Source organism: Somniosus microcephalus, chromosome 31, assembly GCF_052327205.1.
Source record: "Somniosus microcephalus isolate GS21.2 chromosome 31, FLI_Smic_1.0, whole genome shotgun sequence".
In the NCBI taxonomy this organism is placed as follows: domain Eukaryota; kingdom Metazoa; phylum Chordata; class Chondrichthyes; order Squaliformes; family Somniosidae; genus Somniosus; species Somniosus microcephalus.
This window is the reverse complement of record NC_141017.1, coordinates 4,423,251-4,444,818: the sequence shown is the minus strand read 5'-3', so window position 1 is coordinate 4,444,818 and position 21,568 is coordinate 4,423,251. Positions and strand designations below refer to the sequence as shown.

General features: G+C 45.4%; 1 protein-coding gene across 9 annotated transcripts in view; it reads left to right on the top strand.

Moving 5' to 3' along the window:
- Nucleotides 1-21,568, top strand: part of LOC147097543 (EVI5-like protein) — a 330,047-nt gene that overhangs the window by 128,325 nt on the left and 180,154 nt on the right. For all 9 annotated transcript variants that reach the window (XM_085971478.1, XM_085971482.1, XM_085971475.1 and 6 more), the window contains exons 7-10: nucleotides 680-823; nucleotides 2,300-2,389; nucleotides 4,780-4,877; nucleotides 17,702-17,762. In XM_085971478.1, coding sequence (XP_085827604.1) covers nucleotides 680-823; nucleotides 2,300-2,389; nucleotides 4,780-4,877; nucleotides 17,702-17,762 — 393 coding nt within the window. The remainder of the gene's footprint in view (nucleotides 1-679; nucleotides 824-2,299; nucleotides 2,390-4,779; nucleotides 4,878-17,701; nucleotides 17,763-21,568) is intronic.

Genomic DNA, 21,568 nt, shown 5'->3' with positions numbered 1-21,568 from the left:
TCTGCCACGTCCTTACCCACTCACTTAACCTGTCTATATATCTCTTTGCAGACTGTGTCCTCCTCACAGCTTACTGTTCCACCCAGCTTTGTATCATCATCAAACTTGGATACATTGCACTCTGTCCCTTCATCCAAGTCACTGATATAAATTGAAAATAGCTGAGGCCCAAGCACTGATCCTTGCGGCACCCCACTAGTTACAGCCTGCCAACCCGAAAATGATCCGTTTATTCCTACTCTCTGTTTTCTGTCAGTTAACTAATCTTCAATCCATGCGAATATATTACCTCCCAATCCCATGAGCCCTCTTGTGTGGCACCTTATCGAACGCCTTCTGAAAATCCAAATACACAACATCCACTGATTTCCCCCTTATCTACCTTGCCATCCATCTTTAGTTATTCATCTTCCCCAAAAGTTTACATATGGACTGTATAATGCAATTAGATTACTTGCGTAAGTTAATGACCACTTTTCCTCAGATAGACTTATCTGGAACTCCAGGAACAGTGTTGAGATTGAAATACAGTGCCCAGTATGGTCTGGCAGCCAGCCTTGTAATGAGGCCATTTAAAAATACCTGCACTCTTAGTTGCATTTTATGAGACAGTTAGTCTGCTGCTGTGTATAAGTTTGAAGTTTCACATTTACGCTTTGATTTTGATTTTCTTTCTCAGGACCAGTTGCCTGAATTGAACGTGCACTTTCGGTCCCAGAGCTTCCACACGTCGATGTATGCATCCTCTTGGTTCCTAACCATTTTTCTCACCACGTTTTCCCTGCCATTAGCTACTAGAATATTTGACATATTTATGTATGAGGTAAGACCTTTGGAGTGGCATCAATTGTGACTGAATTCTAAGGGAATCAAACAAATGAGTGATTGGCATGGCCAGGTTTGCTGTTGCTCTGTACTGGGTATGTGTACCTATCTTCCCAGTTGATGTCTGACTCCAATTGAGACAGAAGATGAATTCCGTTCCTGTCTGAAATAAGAGTGTCGCAGGTTCCGGTCACCTAGCTTCAGATGATGCATGATGTAAGGGGAAGTATCCTGCATCCGAAAGGATTGTACCCTCCATTTTACATTTCAAGAAACTCTGGCCCCAGTACCTCAGTGAGAGCAAGGGCAAGCAGTGAATGGTGATTTGTCGTCAGTCTCCGAGAAATACAGTCAAACAGCTGAGAGTGACTTTCCTTCAGACCTCCCTCCCTCAAATGTGTTTTTTCTCCTCCTTTCCCACTGGGGTAATGGCCAGCCTCTGTCTGGGTACAGTCGGAAGCCATCTGCGTGGGTATTGACAGCTAGGAGTAGCTGCTCAGTAATAACCCTGCCCAACAGACCACCACGTCCAATGTGCCTGTCTCGTGTTGAAGGGTCTATTTCTGATGGGCCACTTAATGTTGGCTTCTTGAGCACTGACGTTAATGTGGACATTGAGGTTTCTGTGGCACAAATCCATTAATGTTCTGTGCGTAAGGGGAAACCTCATGTTTTTAGAAGGTTTGTTAAATGGCTATTGGCAGGATAAATAGGTTAATTTCCATAAACAGAAGTGAGAGAAGTCTTTTTGAGACTGTCATCTAAAATTTTCTGCATGAAGATTGGAATGTCCCTGTGTGTGGTGGGCAGCCTGGATAAGCTGCAATAGGAACTCAGCTGGGCATGATGGTGCTTAGTGAGAATCATTTATTACAGTTACCTCACAGCACTCTCCGCTGCCCTCCCTTGCAGAATGGCTTTCAGAGTCTCAAGTTGTTCAAATAAATTAATTATCTTACAAATAATTCATGGTTTAGTGTAGCAGACAGTCCCTAATTCCCTGTCTACTCTTGTATGATTTATCAAGCTCGCTCTTCAGAAAGAACAGCCTGATTTAAAGTTACTTGTCTGACATCTTAATCGTTCTTCTTTCTTCACCGATCCTTTTACTCCTTCTCACCCCCCCGTCCTCTCCCCTACCCCAACCCTTTCTTTTTACCCCTTTCTTTCTTTCTTACCCCATACCTCTTTCTTTTTCTTTGTTCCCCCCCCCTTTCTCCATTATCATGTTCTTGTACACTATAGTGTGTGACGACCATATCGTGGAGAATGATAAATAGAGTTAGACTGCTTTAATAATCTCAATTAACTAAGATTTAAAAACTTGGAATGGGAAAGCTTGACGTTTGAAGAGCTGGTGCGGGCGAGGGGAGCAATTTGTGAGCATCATTGACTCTTCCACTTTGCATTTTGTGGCTTTGAAACTTTCCTTTACGGTTCTCCATTCACTTTGAAATCCATCTTGTGTTGGCAGGGTTTGGAAATAGTCTTTCGCATCGGAATGGCTATCCTTCAGTTTAACCAAGCAGAACTGATGCAACTTGATATGGAAGGAATGTCGCAGGTAAAAATAATGAGATCTCTCTCAGCAGGGAAAAAACAAATCATCTCACACCAATTATACATTACACAGCTTGAGTGTACTGAGGAGCTTTATCTAGAGTCTGAGATGAAATTCATTCTTCCTGCCCCACTTAATCACTGGAAAGAGTTTGTACACTGAAACCCTTTTTAGTGACCATCTAGTCCCACAAAGAAATGATTTCAGTAACTTCCCCCTCCCTCCACCAAACTCTAAATGATTTTCCTCTCCCTGTCCAATGCACTATTCCATGGCATGAGAGGAGGGAAGAAGCAGGACCGGTGAGCTGTGCACAGACAGCTGCGGCTTTGTAAACAACACTTTCCTCATGCTTCCATATTTAATGGGTAGACACAGGAACTGGGACTTTGCATTGCATTTCCTGTCTGTTAAATAGCTGCCATTGTCCTATAATTGCCTTTGTACCAAAAGCCCAAGGAATCTTGCAGTAATTCTGTGCTGATGAATGCCAATGGAATGTTCTACGTGCTGTTTCACAATCATTGTTCAGACTTAACTGATGGCAGGTTTCATTTTCCATACTTGGTGCATTTATCACTTCACTGTGTCTGCACAGGAACTTTTTGTAATCTGCAAGAACAGTCTGACCTTGTTTTGAGAACATACGCTTCGTCAGAGATGCAAGATTCTATTTGTGTGTATTTCCTTTCTAAATTTCCCTTTTCTGGATTCTTGGGCGCTTCTCTAACAGTGCAGCCCTTCCCTATGATGCACCATCATTCTCTGCCACCCCAGTCTGGGTTTGAAGACTTTTGCCAACCTGTCTTAAAGGAGAAGGCTGTACAAACCAGATTTACTCCCAAAAAGTTGAGAGGGGTAGTTGCCCCCTCACTCCTTCCCCCACTGCTCCCTCGTGTAGAAGTAGTGTTGTTTGCTCCACTAACGTATCATTTTTGTTTGAATTTAAATGGGAGTGAACAAATGGCAGAAAACTCCTTTGCAATAATACTGCTGGCCTTTAGTATAGCTTAATGTTTAATGAAAGCAGAATTAGAGAAAAGCGTGTGAAAGCAAAGAGCACTTGCGACCACCATCGAGAGCAAAATAACATCTTGCATACATTTATCCCAGATAAGTGAAGATTATATACAGGATTCATATAACGGGCTTAAAAAACAAACCTTCATCAGCTCTTGTGCCACTACAATGTCCTGTTGAGTGTTCAAACGAGCAGCTGCAGTAACTGCAAGATCAGCCATTCCAGCTTCATGGAAATATCCTGAGTGTCCAGACTCGGCCAAGTGCTGAAGGCCTGAGAAACCCCACTCTTGTTCTAAAAAGGGGGTTAATGATTCCTTGGGTTGGCCAAGATGCTAGTTTTTAAATTTGCCGACCGTGCTGATGCTGCTTAATCATACTCTTCCGCTGAGCTTTCTGCTTGAACTGCTGTCCCTTAATGACGGTCTGACAATTTCAGTGTGATTTAGCAATGGTTCACTTGGTCTGACGTGGTGTGGCAGACATGTGTCGGCCTGAGCGCGCTCGTCCACTGTGTTATTCTTAGGAGGCTATTGAAGGCCAGCCACACTAATACTGGGCCCTCCTGCAAACATTCCAGATAAATTGGTTGGAAAAGTTGCAGATCAAATGGCGGACCAGCAGTAAGATATTTAAAGGTGAGATGGATAAGGTACAGGTAAAATACATTCCGAATAAGAATAAAGGGGACAAGTAAAAGGCTGGGGTTCCATGGATAACCAGTGAGGGTAGAGAAAAAAATGAGGTTTGAAGAGATAATTATAGAGGGATGATGGAGAAAACTGAGAAATGCAAAGTGTGGAAGTGAAGCTAAAAGGGGAGTATGAAAGAATCAACATTTCTCAAAACAGCACACGAGACAATCTCCAATATCATGCAAGCCAGAGACTGTGGTCTCAACCGTCTGACATCTTCATGTTTCTACTCTCTCTCCTCACTGTTCCCCCCCCCCCCCCAAACCCCCCATCATCACAGCTGAGCATGATGCTGTCCCTGCCTGAAATCCATGAGTGTTTTCCTGCAGGAATCTGTGGTGATCAGTGGAGATGCTGGCAGCTTTTTAAATTTACTTCATGCACACCCCCCTCCCCCACCGAAAAAGCCAAGGGATGCTGGGATCAGCAGTTCCAGAATGTTCCTAAATAAATCCATCTTCCTCTATCATCTACTTCAGATAAGTTTGCCATGATTCCTATCATAATAGTTAAACTTGACCTCAATTAAATGCGTTCATGTTCTTGGTCTTCCTAGACAATTGCAGGCTGAGTTATTGGAGGAACGCAGAGTGCTTCCCCTGTCGCCAGTCACATTGCCCATAATCCCATATACAGCAGTGACTCTCTGATGTTTCCTCTGTTTTTTCCTTCCTACAGCACTTTCAGAAGGTGATCCCACAGCAGTTTGACAGCTGTCCTGACAAACTGATCCTGAAGGCTTACCAGGTCATGTACAACCCAAAGAAAATGAAGAAGTATGTAAGATGAAAACCGAGCCTTTGCTTCCCAGCACACCCAGCAGTGTTTGTTTTTAGTGGGGTTGGTTGCGGGATGAATGTCGACCAGGACACTGGGAGAGCTTCCTGATCCTCACCATCTGAGCCGGCCGATGGGCTCTTGTATGGAAGACTCTCCTCCCACAATGTCAGCCTGGGTTATGTTCTCGGGCCCTGGAATGGGGCTTGAAATTATGACCACCTGACTCTCAGCAAGAGTGAGCCAAGATGATGAGAATTCTACCTGTAGAACTATAGATCTGATGGTATTTCCTACTATAGGATCAGATTTTCCACAAATTGTCAGTTATACAGTAGGATTTCTAACAACTTTGCATTTTCCTTCTTCAGCTTCAACTAAAAGATATTATTTGTTTTTTGCTAATTCTACAATGAGCAAGGAGATGGGATGATTCATTTTGGGACTTGGGATGGAGGAGAGCAGAGGCGGAAACTCTGTCCACATCAGTCTAGCCTTGTAAAAGTGTGGGTCTTGGTGACAAGTGTTTGGAGCAGTGAAGGAAAAATGTGACGAGTGGAAGCAGGAAGTTTGAAGCCCAGTATATCTTCTCTGCTTTGTACATGTTGTGTTTGCGTCACTGCAGATTGTGCATGGATTCTGTACAGATGGAAATGTGATTAAGAAGCCAGTGATCTAATTTGAGGTTTTCAGATGACACCAACTGATCTGTCCATAATCATTTGACTCCTTTTAATATATTTTATTGAAATTACTATATGTTAATTTGATGAGGCAGTTCAGAGTAGTTTTGTTCTGTTTTCCATTTCCTTCCCTTTGCCTGCAGTGTGCCTTGAAAAATATATAAGTAGATCCATCTCCCGTTTGGAGCGGAAAGGGTGTTTTTTTATTTGAAGCGGTGGGTGATAAGTGACAGGTAACATTCACGCCACAGAAGTGCCAGGCAATGACTATCTCCAACAAGCGAGAGTCTAAACACCTCCCCTTGACATTCAATGGCATTACCATCGCCGAATCCCCCACCATCAACATCCTGGGGGTCACCATTGACCAGAAACTAAACTGGACTAGCCACATAAATACTGTGGCGACAAGAGCAGGTCAGAGGCTGGGTATTCTGCGGCGCGTGTCTCACCTCCTGACTCCCCAAAGCCTTTCCACCATCTACAAGGCACAAGTCAGGAGTGTGATGGAACACTCTCCACTTGCCTGGATGAGTGCAGCTCCAACAACACTCAAGAATCTCAACACCATCCAGGACAAAGCAGCCCGCTTGATTGGCACCCCATCCACCACCTTAAACAGTCACTCCCTCCACCACCGGCGCACCGTGGCTGCAGTGTGTACCATCTACAAGATGCACTGCAACTCGCCAAGGCTTCTTCGGCAGCACCTCCCAAACCCACGACCTCTTCCACCTAGAAGGACAAGGGCAGCAGGCGCATGGGAACACCACCACCTCCAAGTTCCCCTCCAAGTTACGCACCATCCCTCCCACAACAGCACTGTGGGAGTACCTTCACCACACGGACTGCAGCGGCTCACCACCACCTCCTCAAGGGCAGTTAGGGGTGGGCAATAAATGCTGGCCTTGCCAACGACGCCCACATTCCATAAACAAATTTTTTTAATTTGAAAGAGAGGGGCGAGGGCAGTACCTGAGAAAGGGAACAGTTTATAATATCAGCTAGCATGGGAGCCAGGAAGGAAAGTTTGGGTGGTCAGTTTAGTGGGAATAGTGTCGAGACACCAGGAGTTGGATCTCAGACAAGATGAGCTTGACGAGGGTATATTGGGAGATAGGAAAGAAACTAAGGAAAGATTCAAGTTCAGGGCTCGGACAGGGGGGAAGCTTGGTTTGGTGGGCAAGGGGTAAAGCAGCAGAGGCAGCTGAACCTTAATCTTAATCTTCGTGACGAAGTCCATGAGCTCCTTGCACTTGTTGATGAGAGGGGCGGGGGAGAGTCAGAGGGGTCAAAGGGGACGACGGTAGGTAGTAAAACGCGAATACCAAAAGAACAGCAAAATCAAGGAGTGGCATCACAGGACAGCAGGTCGGTGATTAGTGGGTGAGTATTAGCGGGTTTTTTTTCTCTCTAACTTAACTAGATAAACTAATACAACTATAAATAATCGTTTGAATTAAAATTTTGAGAGTGAGAGAATTGGCCGGAGATAAAGGTAGGCCCAACTTTTAAGACTCTTAGTCTTAAGTTTATTTCTGTAAGTTAGTTAATAGTCGAATAAATAGAGGCATGGCAAGGCAGCTCAGTCCCGTGGACTGCACATCTTGTGCCGTGTGGGAAATCCAGGCCGCTTCCCGTGTCCTGGACAACCACGTGTGCAGGAAGTGTCGTCAGCTGGAGGAGCTCGAGCTCCGGGTTTCAGAGCTTGAGCAGCAGCTGGCGTCACTGCGGTGCATCAATGAGGCTGAGAGCTACGTGAATAGCACGTTTCAGGAGGTGGTCACCCCGCAGCATAAGAGTGCGCAGGCAGAGAGGAATGGGTGACCGTCAGACAGACAAGGAGGACCAGGCAGGTAGTGAGGAGTCCCCTGAGTGCATCTCACTTTCCACCCTGTATTCAGTACTGAGTACTGGTGAGGACGATGGTTCTTCTGGGGAGTGCAGCCAGAGCCAAGACCACGGCACAGCTCAGCTGTACAGGGGGGAGGAGGAGGAAGATCGTGAAGGCGATAGTGGTAGGCGATTCAATCGTTAGGGGAACAGACGGGTGTTTCTGCGGCCGCAGACGTGATTCCAGGATGTTATGTTGCCCCCCTGGTGCCAGGGTCAAGATTGTCACTGAGCGGCTGCAGAATATTCTGAGGGGGAGGGAGAACAGCCAGAGGTCATGGTCTATATCGGTACTAACAGCATAGGTAGAAAAAGGGAGGAGTTCCTGCAGGCAGATTTTAGTGAGCTAGGAAAGAAATTAAAAAGCAGGACCTCAAAGGTAATAATCTCAGTATTCATAGAAAGTTACAGCACGGAAGGAGGCCATTTCGGCCCATCGTGTCCGCGCCGGCCAACAAAGAGCTATCCAGCCTAATCCCACTTCCCAGCTCTTGGTCCGTAGCCCTGCAGGTTACAGCATCCCAAGTGCACATCCAAGTACTTTTTAAATGTGGTTAGGGTTCCTGCCTCTACCACCCTTTCAGGCAGTGAGTTCCAGACCCCCACAACCCTCTGGGTGATGAAATTTCCCCTCAAATCCCCTCTAAACCTTCCACCAATTACTTTAAACCTGTGCCCCCTGGTTTTTGACCCCTCTACTAAGGGAAATAGGTCCTTTCTATCCACTTTATCAATGCCCCTCATAATTTTATACACCTCAATAAGGTCTCTCCTCAACCTCCTCTGTTCCAAGGAAAACAGACCCAGCCTATCCAGTCTTTTCTCATAGCTAAGATTCTCTACTCCCAGTAACATCCTTGTAAATCTCCTCTGTACCCTCTCTAGTGCAATCACATCTTTCCTGTAATGTGGTGACCAGAACTGCACGCAGTACTCTAGCTGAGGCCTAACTAGTGTTTTATATAGTTGCCTTTATTAGCCGTGGCATAGAATACGAGCATTCCATTTGCCTTCTTAACCACCTTATCTACCTGGCCTGCTACCTTCAGGGATCTGTGGACATGCACTCCAAGGTCCCTTTGTTCCTCTACACTACTCAGTGTCCTACCATTTAATGTGTATTCCCTTTCCTTGTTAGCCCTCCCCAAATGCATTACCTCACACTTCTCCAGATTGAATTACATTTGCCACTGTTCTGCCCACCTGACCAATTTATTGATATCTTCCTGCAGCCTACAGCTTCCTTCTTCAACCACACAGCCGATTTTAGTATCCTCTGCAAACTTCTTAAACATACCCCCTATATTCAAGTCTAGATCATTGATATATACCACAAAAAGCAAGGGACCGAGTACTGGGCCCTGCGGAACCCCACTGGAAACAGCCTTCCAGTCACAAAAACACCCATCATAGAAACATAGAAGATAGGAGCAGGAGTAGGCCATTCAGCCCCTCAAGCCTGTTCTGCCATTTAATGAGATCGTGGCTGATCATCCAAATTCAGTACCCTGTCCCTGCTTTCTCCCCATATCCCTTGATCCCTTTAGCCTTAAGAAATATATCTAACTCCTTCTTGAATATATTTAATCAATTATCCTCAACTGCCTTGTGTGGTAGAGAATTCCACAAGTTCACCACTCTCTGGGTGAAGAAATTCCTCCTCATCTCAGTCCTAAATGGCTTACCCCTTATCCTTAGACTGTGACCCCTGGTTCTGGACTCCCCTGCCATCGGGAGCATCCATCCTGCATCTAGTCTGTCTAGTCCTGTTAAAATTTTATAAGTTTCAATGAGATCCCCTCTCATTCTTCTAAACTCTAGCGAATAAAGGCCTAATCGACCCAATCTCTCCTCATACGTCATTCCTGTCATTCCTGCCATCCCAGGTATCAGTCTGGTGAATCTTCGCTGCGCTCTCTCCATGGCAAGAACATCCTTCCTTAGATAAGGCGACCAAAACTGCACACAATACTCAAGATGTGGTCTCACCAAGGCCTTGTACAACTGCAGCAAGACATCCTTGCTCCTGTACTCGAATCTTCTCGCTATGAAGGCCAACATACCATTTGTTGTCTTAACCGCCTGCTGCACCTGCATGCTTACCTTCAGCGACTGGTGCATAAGGACACCCAGGTCTCGTTGCATTTCCCCTTTTCCCAATCTATTGCTGTTCAGATAATCTGTCTTCCTGTTTTTGCCACCGAAGTGGATAACCTCGCATTTATCCCCATTATACTGCATTTGCCATGCATCTGCCCAATCATCCAACCTGTCTAAATCATACTGGAGTTTCTCTGCATCCTCCTCACATCACACTCGCCCACCCAGCTTTGTGTCGTCTGCAAACTTGGAGATATTACATCTAGTTCCCTCGTCTATATCATTTATATAATATTGTTAATCGCTGGGGCCCTAGCACCGATCCCTGCAGTACCCCACTAGTCACTACCTGCCACTCGGAAAAAGACCCGCTTATTCCAACTCTTTGCTTCTTGTCTGCCAACCAGTTCTCTATCCAAGTCAGTACCATACCCCCAATCCCATGTGCTTTAACTTTGCACACTAATCTCTTATGCGGGACCTTATCAAAAGCCTTCTGAAAGTCCAAATACACCACATCCACTGGTTCTCCCTTATCTATTCTACCAGTTACATCCTCAAAAAGTTCCAGTAGATTAGTCAAGCATGATTTACCTTTTGTAAATCCATGTTGACTTTGTCCGATCCTGTCACTGTTTTCCAAGTGCTCTGCTATTACATTTTTTATAATGAACTCTAGCATTTTCAACCATTACATTCTGCTTCCTGCCTCCGAGCAAATTTTGAATCCAACTTGACACTTTGTCCTGGATCTCATGGGCTTTTAACTTCGTGACCAGTCTGCCATATGGAACCTTATCAAAAGCCTTGCTAAAGTCCGTATACACTACATCAAATGCACTACCCTCGTTACCTCCTCAAAAAATTCAATCAAGTTTGTCAGACACGACCTTCCCTTAACAAATCCGTGCTGACTATCCTTGATTAATCCGTGTCTTTCTAAATGAAGATTTATCCTGTCCTTCAGAATTCTTTCCAATAATTTTCCCACCACCGAGGTTAGGCTGACTGGCCTGTAATTACTGGGTCTATTCTTTTCTCCCTTTTTAAACAAGGGTACCACATTAGCAGTCCTCCAGCACCACATCTGAAGCCAGAGAGGATTAGAAAATGATGGTCAGGGCCACTGCTATTTCCTCTTTTGCTTCGCTTAACAGCCTGGGATACATTTCATCCGGTCCTGGGATTTATCCATTTTTAAAGCTGCTAAACCCCTTAATACTTCCTCTCTCTGTTTATTTCATCTAATATTTCACACTCCTCCTCCCTGACAGCAATGTCTGCTTCGCCCCTCTCCTTTGTGAAAACAGACGCAAAGTATTCATTAAGAACCCTACCATCATCTCCCGCCTCTACACACAGATTGCCCTCATGATCTCTAATAGGTCCTACCCTTTCTTTAGTTATCCTCTTACTCTTAATATATTTATATCTTTGGGTTTTCCTTGATTTTACTTGCCAAGAATTTTTCATGCTCATTGCTTTCCGAATATCCTTTTTAATTGCACCCCTGCACTTTCTGTGCTCCTCTAAAGATTCTGGAGTATTTAGCCCTCGGTATCTGTCATACGCCTCCCTTTTTTTCTTTATCCTACCCTGTATGTCCCTAGACATCCAGGGGGCTCTAGATTTGTTAGTCGCACCTTTTTTCTTTAAGGGCACATATTTGGTCTGAACCCTCCGGATCTCCTCCTTGAATGCCTCCCACTGCTCTGACACTGATTTACCTTCAAGTAGCTGTTTCCAGTCCACTATGGCTAAATCCCCTCTGAGCTTAGCAAAATTTGCTTTTCCCCAATTTAGAATTTTTATTCCTGGTTTATCTTTGTCCTTTTCCATAACTACCTTAAATCTAACTGAATTATGGTCACTAGCGCCAAAATGCTCCCCCACTGATGCGCCTTCTACCTGCCCAGCTTCATTCCCTAAAACTAAGTCCAGAACCGCCCCCTCCTTTATTGGGCTTACTACATACTGGCTAAAACAGTTCTCCTGGATGCATTTTAGGAATTCCGCACCCTCTGTACCCTTCACACTAATTTTATCCCAGTTAATATTGGGGTAGTTGAAATCCCCTACTATTACTGCCCTATTGTTTTTGCACTTCTCTCTCCCTCTCACTGTTTGGGGGTCTGTAGTACACTCCCAGCAGTGTGATCGCCCCTTTTTTGTTTTTCAATTCGACCCATATGGTCTTGTTTGATGATCCCTCCAACATATCATCCCTCCTCACTGCTGTAATAGTTTCTTTAATCAATACCGTGACTCCCCCTCCCTTTTTACCTCCCCCTCTATCCTGTCTGAAAATGCTGTAACCAGGAATGTTGAGCTGCCATACCTGCCCCTCTCAGCCACGTCTCTGTAATAGGTATAATATCATAGTCCCAAATATCCACCTGTGCCCTCAGCTCCTCTGCCTTGTTCGCTATACTCCTTGCATTGAAGTATATACCATTTAGTACAGGCAAACCTCCTTGTTGACTACTATCTAGTGCTTGATTCCTCTGTCCTTCCAATTTACTTTCTATGTTTTTGTTTTCCAATTCCAGTTTTTCTTCCCTCCCTATTGACTCTATTCTTAGGTTCCCATCCCACTGCCAAGCTAGTTTAAACCCTCCCCAACAGCACTAGCAAACCCTCCCCCGAGGATATTGGTCCCGTTCCCGTTGAGGTGCAACCCGTCTGGCTTGTAGAGGTCCCACCTCCCCCAGAAATGGTTCCAATTCCTCAGGCATCTAAAGCCCTTGGCCCTACACCATCTCTCCAGCTACGCATTCATCTGCTCTATCTTCCTATTTCTGTACTCACTAGCACATGGCACTCGTAGGAGATTACTACCTTTTGAGGTCCTGCTTTTTAACCTCTTTCCTAGCTCCCTAAACTCTGCCTGCAGGATCTCATCCCTCTTCCTACCTATGTCATTGGTACCGATATGAACCACGACCTCCGGCTGTTCACCCTCCCCCTTCAGATTGCCCTGCAGCCATTCAGTATTACTCCCTGTGCCACGAGCTAGTGAGTACAGAAATAGGAGGATAGAGCAGATGAATGCGTGGCTAGAGAAATGGTGCAGATTCCTGGGACATTGGGACCGGTTCTGGGGGAGGTGGGACCTGTACAGGCCGGACGTGTTGCACCTCAACAGAGCCGGGACCAATATCCTCGCCAGGGTGGTTTGCGAGGGGTGGGGGGTTTTGCTAGTGTTGAGGAGGGTTTAAACTCATTTGGCAGGGGGATGGGTACCAGGATGTAGCATTAGAAAGGAGAAACAAAGTGCACATAGAAACTAGGAGCAGGAGTAGGCCATTCGGCCCCTCGAGCCTGCTCCGCCATTCAACGAGATCATGGCTGATCATCCAAACCCTTAGCACCCGGTCCCTACACCGACAGCCATCCCACCCAAGCCCTATCCCCGTAACCCCACGTATTTAATCCCCCCTAACACTAAGGGCCAATTTTTATCATGGCCAATCAACCTAACCCACACATCTTTGGACTGTGGGAGGAAACCGGAGCACCCAGAGGAAACCCACGCAAACACGGGGAGAATGTGCAAACTTCACACAGACAGTCACCCGAGGCCGGATTTGAACCCGGGTCCCTGGCGCTGTGAGGCAACAGAGCTAGCCACTATGCCACTGTGCTGCCCAAAGGATGGGGAGAGACAGATAGCACTAGAGTAAGAAATGGTAAGGTATTAGGTGGGTTCAGATGAAGAGAGAATACAAGAAGATCTAAGATGCGTTTACACGCATGCACTCTAAACCTATGAAGCGTGGTAAATAAGGTTGGTGAGCTGCTGGCGCAAATAGCCACATGGGAATATGATGTTGTGGCGATAACGGAGACCCGACTCAAAAAAGGGCAGGATTAGATTTTAAATATTCTTGGATATAAGGTGTTCAGGAAAGATAGGGAAGGAAAGAAAGGCGATGGGGTGGCAGTTATGGTTAAGGAGAATGTTACAGTGCTGGAGAGAGAGGATGTCCTGGAGGGGTCAAGGACAGAATCTATATGGCTAGAATTAAGAAATAACAGGTGCCATTACACTACTAGGTGTATTCTATAGACCACCAACTAGTGGGAAAGATATAGAGGAACAAATTTGCAGAGGTGTGCAAGAACTAGAGTAGGACAGGGAGCAATCTAGAATAAAAATACTTAATTGGAGGAAGGCATATTTTAGTGGATTGAGAACGGATCTGGCCCGGGTAAATTGGAATCAAAGAATGGCAGGCAAAACTGTAATCGAATAATAGGCTGGCTTTAAAGAGGAGATGGTTCAGGTACAGTCGAGGTACATTCCGATGAGGGGGGAAAGGCAAGGCAACCAAAGCCAGAGCTCCCTGGATGACAAAAGAGATAGCGAGTAAGATTAAGCAGAAAAAGAGCACGTATGACAGATGTCAGGTTGAGAATACAAGTGAGAATCGTGCTGAAAGTTCAGAGGGAAAGTGAAAAAAAAATAAGAGGGGCAAAGAGAGATTGAGAATAGATTGGCAGCTAACATAAAAGGGAATTCAAAAGTCTTCTCTAGGCATATAAATAATAAACGGTAGTAAGCGGAGGGGTGGGGCTGATTATTTTTTTATTCGCTTATGGGATGTGGGTGTCGCTGGCCAGGCCGATTAGGGACCAAAAAGAAGACCTGCGTATGGAGGCAGAGGGCATGGCTGAAGTACTTTGCATCTGTCTTCAAGGAAGAAGATGCTGCCAAAGTCATAGTGAAAGAGGAGGTAGTGGAGATACTGGATAAGATTTTAAAAATTGATATAAGAGGTACTAGAAAGGCTGTCTGTACTTGAAGTTGATAAGTCACCAGGACTGGATGGGATGAATCCTAGGATGCTGAGGGAGGTTAAGGAAGAAATCATGGAGGTACTGGCCATAATCTCCCAATCCTCCTTAGATACGGGGGTTGTGCCAGAGGACTGGAGAATTGCAAATGTTACACCCTTCTTCAAAAAGGGTGTACTGATAAACCCAGCAACTATAGGTCAGTCAGTTTAACCTCGGTAGTGGGGAAGCTTTTAGAAATGATAATCAGGGACAAAGTTAACAGTCACTTGGACAAGTGTGACTTAATTAAGGAAAGCCAGCACGGATTTGTAAAAGGCAAATCGTGTTTAACTAACTTGATCGAGTTTTTTGATGAGGTAACAGAGAGGGTTGATGAGGGCAGTGCGGTTGACGGGTGCATGGACTTCCAAAAGCCGTTTGATAAAGTGCCACATAATAGGCTTGCCAGCAAATTTGAAGCCCATGGAATAAAAGGGACAGTGGCAGCATGGATACGGAACTGGCTAAATGACAGGAAACAGAGAGTAGTGGTGAACGGTTGTTTATTGGACTGGAGGAAGGTATACAGTGGTGTTCCCCAGGGGTCGGTTCTAGGACCACTGCTTTTCTGGATTTGAGAGTACAGGGCACAATTTCAAAACTTGCAGATGAGACAAAACTTGGAAGTATAGGAATCCCGCCCCAACCGCGGTTTTGCCATACGCGGATTTCGCGTATACACGGTTTCCACTCTGCGACAATTTTCGCCAACCGCGGCAGTGAAATTCGCGTATCTGCGGTTTTTAATTTAGGACTAAGGTAAATAACATTTATATGCTTTTTATATATTTTTTATTGTGTTTATACACATGTATACTGAATTTGCCAACCGCGGTTTTACTAACCACGGGGGTTTTCAGGGACGTATCCCCTGCGGTTGGGGAGGGGTCCCTGTATAGTGAACAGTGAGGACGACAGTGATAGACAAGAAGACATAGACAGGCTGGTGAAATGGGCGGACACGTGGCAGATGAAATTTAACGCAGAAAAGTGCGATGTGATACATTTTGGTAGGAAGAACGAGGAGAGGCAATATAAACTAAAGGGTACAATCCTAAAGGGAGTGCAGGAACGGAGAGACCTGGGGGTATATGTGCACAAATCATTGAAGGTGGCAGGGCAGGTTGAGAAAGCGGTTAAAAAAGCATACGGGATCCTGGGCTTCATAAATAGAGGCATAGAATACAAAAGCAAGGAAGTTATGATGAACCTTTATAAAACACTGGTTTGACCTCAACTAGAGTATTGTGTCCAATTCTGGGCACCGCACTTTAAGAAGGATGTGAAGGCCTTCAAGAGGGTGCAGAGAATGATTCTGGGGATGAGGGACTTCAGTTACCTGGACAGACTGGAGGAACTGGGGTTGTTTTCCTTCGTGCAGAGAAGGTTGAGAGGAGATTTGATAGAGGTGTTCAAAATCATGAGGGGTCTAGACAGAGTAGATGGAGAGAAACTATTCCCATTGGCGGAAGGGTCGAGAACCAGAGGACACAGATTTAAGGTGATTGGCAGAAGAACCAAAGACGACATGAGGAAAAACTTTTTTACGCAGCGAGTGGTTAGGATCTGGAATGCACGGCCTGAAAGGATGGTGGAGGCAGACTCAATCGTGAAAGTGCCTTTTACCAGGCGTAAGAATTCTAAGGGTTTTCTGCGGGCGGAGGGTCTCCAGAAAGCGGAACTATCCGCCTGCAGAGGCCCTTCTCCAGGGCAGGTGTCCAATCTGTCGAGCATTCTTGACCGATCGGAAATGCCGGTTTTCAGCGCATGCGCTGTACATGCCTGAAACTGGCCCATTATATATAAAGGCAAGTTTGTCTACCTCTCTTGCCCTCCTACATTCCCCTTCCCTCCTTCCTACCCTTCCCTCGCTCCCCAACCCTCTTACCCTCCCTTCCTCCCAGTCTTTGAGTGAAGCTAATTGATTTGAGTTACTGTCAAGCTCACAATGGGAGTAGAGCCTGCTGCTGAAGTATACTTTCAGAATTCTGTTGGCAATTTTGTTCATTTATCATGTTTAAAAAAAAATGTTGCAAATGTATGACTCCTTTTGGGTCCTTAAACTGCGACTGAAATTTCATATAAATTTAAACAGTTCCACCTGCTCTTCAGTTTGGGGCAAAATTTGAGCAATTGGTCACAACTTTTTATTTTGAAATGTATTTTAAAGCTGTTGCTTAATCTCATTCTTGCAGTCAAGTGAAAGTCTGGTGCCTCCATCAGGAGAGGGTGTGAATCACCCTGGGTCAGGGGCAGGGGGGTGAATTATCTTAGGACACCAGGGGAGGGCAACTGGGAAGCCACCAGGAAGGAGAGATGGGAAATCGGGAGATGCAGCCACCCGAAGCGAGAGTAGGGAGGATGACGAGTCTGCGGGGCGGAGCATTGGGAGCTTGGAAGAAACGGCCGAGGAAAGTCATTAGAGCACTAATTGTAGCAGTGTTAATAGAATGAAGAAAGACAAAGGTTGAGACACGCTGGAAGTCAGGGAATCATTAATCGGATAAGGTTTCTTTTCTTGTATTGTGTCCAGAATTTGGGAAAGGTGATGGGGAGCCTTTTAGATTTAGGAGCAAGGTCTTGCATGGGCTTAGTTGTGATATCGATAGTTTAGGAAATAGATTTTACTTCCACAGATATGGGACCAAAAGTCCTTTGTTCAAAGATTACATTGATTTTCTTATTCTGTTAGTTCAATAATGTAAATCTTGTTGGTGCAATACTGTGCTGGCTGTGCAGTCCAGTAGGTTTACTCCTCAAGGTGATGGTCAGTGCTGGGAGTGGAGCCATGTACCAGATGTTCCATACCCTGCATCAGTGTGCCGAATAATCTAGTAGACAGACACCACTGACTGCTTCGACTGCTGACATGAACTAACTTGGCTCACCTGTGAATCATGGGCACTTTGGCGAGTGTGACTAGTGTCTGTGGGACTGTACCCTAGCTGGGAGCCAATGCCTCGTGCAGAGAGATGTGAATTGGCAGATAAAAATCAAAAGTAATTTTATAACTCTTACACGTTCTAATTGCAGAGTGACTGCCATGTCCCTGCTGGCCTCGTGGTTCCGAGTGCGATTGGTTTAGGGGCAGTCTTGTGATGAGTACTTATGTTCCCAGGAAGGATGTGGTGAAAATTCCCTGTTGGTCCTGATGAACCTTGGCTTGATTCAGACTCTGGGTGGGGAAGTGGAAGCAGCCTTGTATACTCATCGCATTCCTGGGGTGGGGAGGGGCAGGAGGCTGTAATCTCATCAGAGAAAAATGTATGTTTATTTAGGGGTTCTGTTGTGACTTTTTTGTCCCACAGACTTGAAAAGGAATACACTACAATCAAAAATAAAGAAATGGAGGAACAGATTGAAATTAAAGTAAGTTTTCACAATAGAATGTGTGAAACATCTGTTTTAATTGGGATACTTTTCTGTATCGGGCAATCTGAGCTCCACACATTGGATATAAATGTGCAATTGTATTAAAAATTACAATTTTATGATTGCAAGTGGAGTTAATTTTCTGCTGATTAACTTGCTGCTTGTATTTTAAAAACCACAAGAGCCTGTGTAATTACTGGAAACCCAGTAAGATAATTAAGTGTTGTTTGCTCAAACATAATAATCGGGTAGGAATATACTGTTGATTAAGATTTACAGGGAATATAATTTGTGCTTGACTTTAAAGTACATTATTTTGGGAAGGAGCCGGTTATCTCGCTTCTCTTCCCCAATGTGACAAATTCGCGTTTGCACTAGGCATTCCCCTAGGTTCAGTGTCACTGGTCTCTTCCTGTAAGTGGGCCGCACATTCCCTACAATGAGCAGTTTACCTTTTACTGCCCAATATCTAGTCCTGCAATAGCGTGACTCAAGGGGCCTTCGTTAGATGCACTGGATGCCATAAGTTCACACTTGCCTCCACGGGTGATACTCCAGTTTCTGAACGGCGGTCTGATTAGCACTTTAGTGAGACGAGGCTGAATGTAAATGAGCAAACTGCTTTATTTTACAATTGTTAAGTGAATAAGTAGAGCAACATTAGTAGTAAATCTCACCGTACTTCACCTTAATTCAGTATCACTCCCTGTACTGAAGCAAATAAAGTTGCTACACTGTCCCTGTTAGCAGGCTGAATATTTTTCTCCTCAGTCTTTCCTCTGATCCTTTAAAGATGACCTCCCAATCCTCAGCCTTTGGCTGCTGTAAGGATTTTGATCCTTTTTGGGTCAAATTTGAGAATATAATTTAGATATAAATTACACAAGCTCTATGGTAACATGGCCAAAAAATCCATAAATGTGACACCCTCGCTAGTATCTCCTTGTATGTTGCACACAGTGCCCAGCTCCTTTGCAGAACCCTTGTTATAACCAGCGCCAGGAGGTACATGAGTCGGGATCTTAGCCCTTTCTTCCTCCTAGTAGGGCAGTACCTGACCTCTGATTGATCTCCATTTGTTCAACTGGAAATGTCATCAGTCAGTGTGAGCAAAAGAAAGAAAGACTTACATTTACAGCCAATGAAGTACTTTCTGTACTTTTGTCACTGTTGTAATGTAGGAGATGCAGCAGCCAATTTGCACACAGCAAGCTCCCACAAACAGCAATGAGATAATGACCAGATAATCTGTTTTAGTGATGTTGATTGAGGGATAACTATTGGCCAGGACACCGGGGAGAACTCCCCCGCTCCTCTTCAAAATACTGCCATAGGATCATTTGCATCCACCTGAGGGGGCCTCGGTTTAATGTCTCATCTGAAAGACGGCCCCTCCGACAGTGCAGCACTCGCCCAGCTCCGCACTGGAATGTCAGCCCAGATTTTTGTGCTCAAGTCTCTGGAGTGGGACTTGAACCCACCATCTTCTGACTCGGGCGATAGTGCTACTCACTGAGCCATGGCTGATGCTGCTTCCTACAGTGCTCGGAAGCTCACCATCACCATCCCACCTAAAGGTGGGGGTTCGAATAGTTAGAGGAAAAACAATAACTGGTGTTTGGAAACTGGCCAGTTTGGAGCAGCGGAAATGTGAGCCTGCTCTACCTTGGACTAGCAGAGGTTCCACCTTGCTATATAAAGTTATATGTTGCAAAGGTGCAACAAACCTGATCCATCTGGGCTTCCTTTGCCATTGCTGTATGTGCTGTTATATTAGTGTTCTCTGCCCTTGGATATTGATCAAAGTGTGATCGTGTGTACCGTTGGGTTGATCTCTCTTTCCCTAACGATGCCGGTACTGCAGAGTTTATTTTGTGGACTGGAAGTACTCTAAACTACAGTTGGTATACTTTGACTGGCCAGCCGGTGCATGGTTTGAGTCATAATCTCTGGGTTTCTCTTGCTTACCCCTTCTCACTGGCCACCTTGTTGCACATTCCCTGGTTGATAGTCCTTTCCATACTGTGACTAATTGTTGTTGAGAACACTTCTGATCTGAATGAATTGGTGCAATTTTCCTGTGGCAGGATTTCATTTGAAATATAAAATGTTTTTTTCCATGATTCAAAAGAAATGTAATCCACCTCCCCCCTCCCCCCCCCCCCGCCCCTGGAAATGGTCCATTTTACCTTATTTTGGTCGTCAAATACAAGACTCTTGTAATGGTGGAGTCTCATTTAAGCTCCAGGTTAGTGGGTGGTGCCACAGAATCAGCGAGAAGCCTGGCAGGTCCACAGGCTCTACAGCCTCCTACTGGGGTTATTGTTGTCAAAGGGACTGTGGTCCAATTTGGCACAGACAAAGAGAATCATTGAAGCACTAACATTACACAGCATGTATCCTCATTATGAGGGCATTGGCTTGTATTCCTGCTGTCAGTTAAGGTAAAGGAGCTATCTCCAGCAAAGTGATGGGAATTCGTTATTGAAATAATTTCTTACAAATCATGTGTGGATCAGTTTGAGTTCAGAATATAACTAAACCCAAGTACACAGCCTGTGTTAACAGGCGGTTTGTTTTAAAATCATTACTGAGTGCGAGGTGGGATTGCAGTTTTGCTGAAATGAGTAACTGGGCCATTCTATCTGGACTGGTGAAGTTGAGGTCATTTGTATTGGCCCTGGGCCAGTAAATTAAAAATATTTTTTATCCTACACTTAAATTTGAATGGTTTCACACCATCCTAAGTATTTGACATGTTGATCACTCCATCCTCCTTCAACGCCTCTCCACCATCGTCCAGCTGGGTGGGACTGCAGTCGCCTGGTTCCATTCTTATCTATCTAATCAAAGCCAGAGAATCACCTGCAACGGCTTCTCTTCCCGCTCCCACACCATTACGTCTGGAGTCCCCCAAGGATCTGTCCTTGGCCCCCTCCTATTTCTCATCTACATGTTGCCCCTCTGCGACATCATCCGAAAACCCAGCGTCAGTTTCCACATGTACGCTTACAACATCCAGCTCTACCTCTCCACCACCTCTCTCAACCCCTCCACTGTCTCTACATTGTCAGACTGCTTGTCCGACATCCAGAACTGGATGAGCAGAAATTTCCTCCAGCTAAATATTGGGAAGACTGAAGCCATTCTCTTCGGTCCCGGCCACAAACTCTGTTCCCTAGCCACCGACTCCACCCCTCTCCCTAGCCACTGTCTGAGGCTGAACCAGATTGTTCGCAACCTTGGTGACGTATTTGACCCCGAGATGAGCTTCTGACCACATATCCGTGCCATCACTAAGACCGCCTGTTTCCATCTCCGTAACATCACCTGACTCCTCCTGTGCCTCAGCTCATCTGCTGCTGAAACTCTCATCCATGTCTTTGTTGTTACCTCTAGTCTTGACTATTCCGACACGCTCCTGGCCGGTTCCCATCTTCCACCCTCCATAAACTTAAGATCATCCAAAACTCTGCTGCTCGTATCCTAACTCGCTCCCGGTTAAGCAACGCCTTGATTTAAAAATTCTCATCCTTGTTTTCAAATCCCTCCACGACCTCGTCTCTGCCCATCTCTATCCTCCTCCAGCCCTACAACCCTCCGAGATATCTGTGCTCCTCCAATTCTGGCCTCTTGAGCATCCTCGATTTTAATCGCTCCACTATTGGTGGCCGTGCCTTCAGCTGCCGAGGCCCTCGCCCCTTCTCTACCTATCTTTCCTCCTTTAAGACCTACCTCTGACCAAGCTTTTGGTGATCTGCCCCAATATCTGCTTATGTGGCTCGGCTGGTTTGAGAACGCTC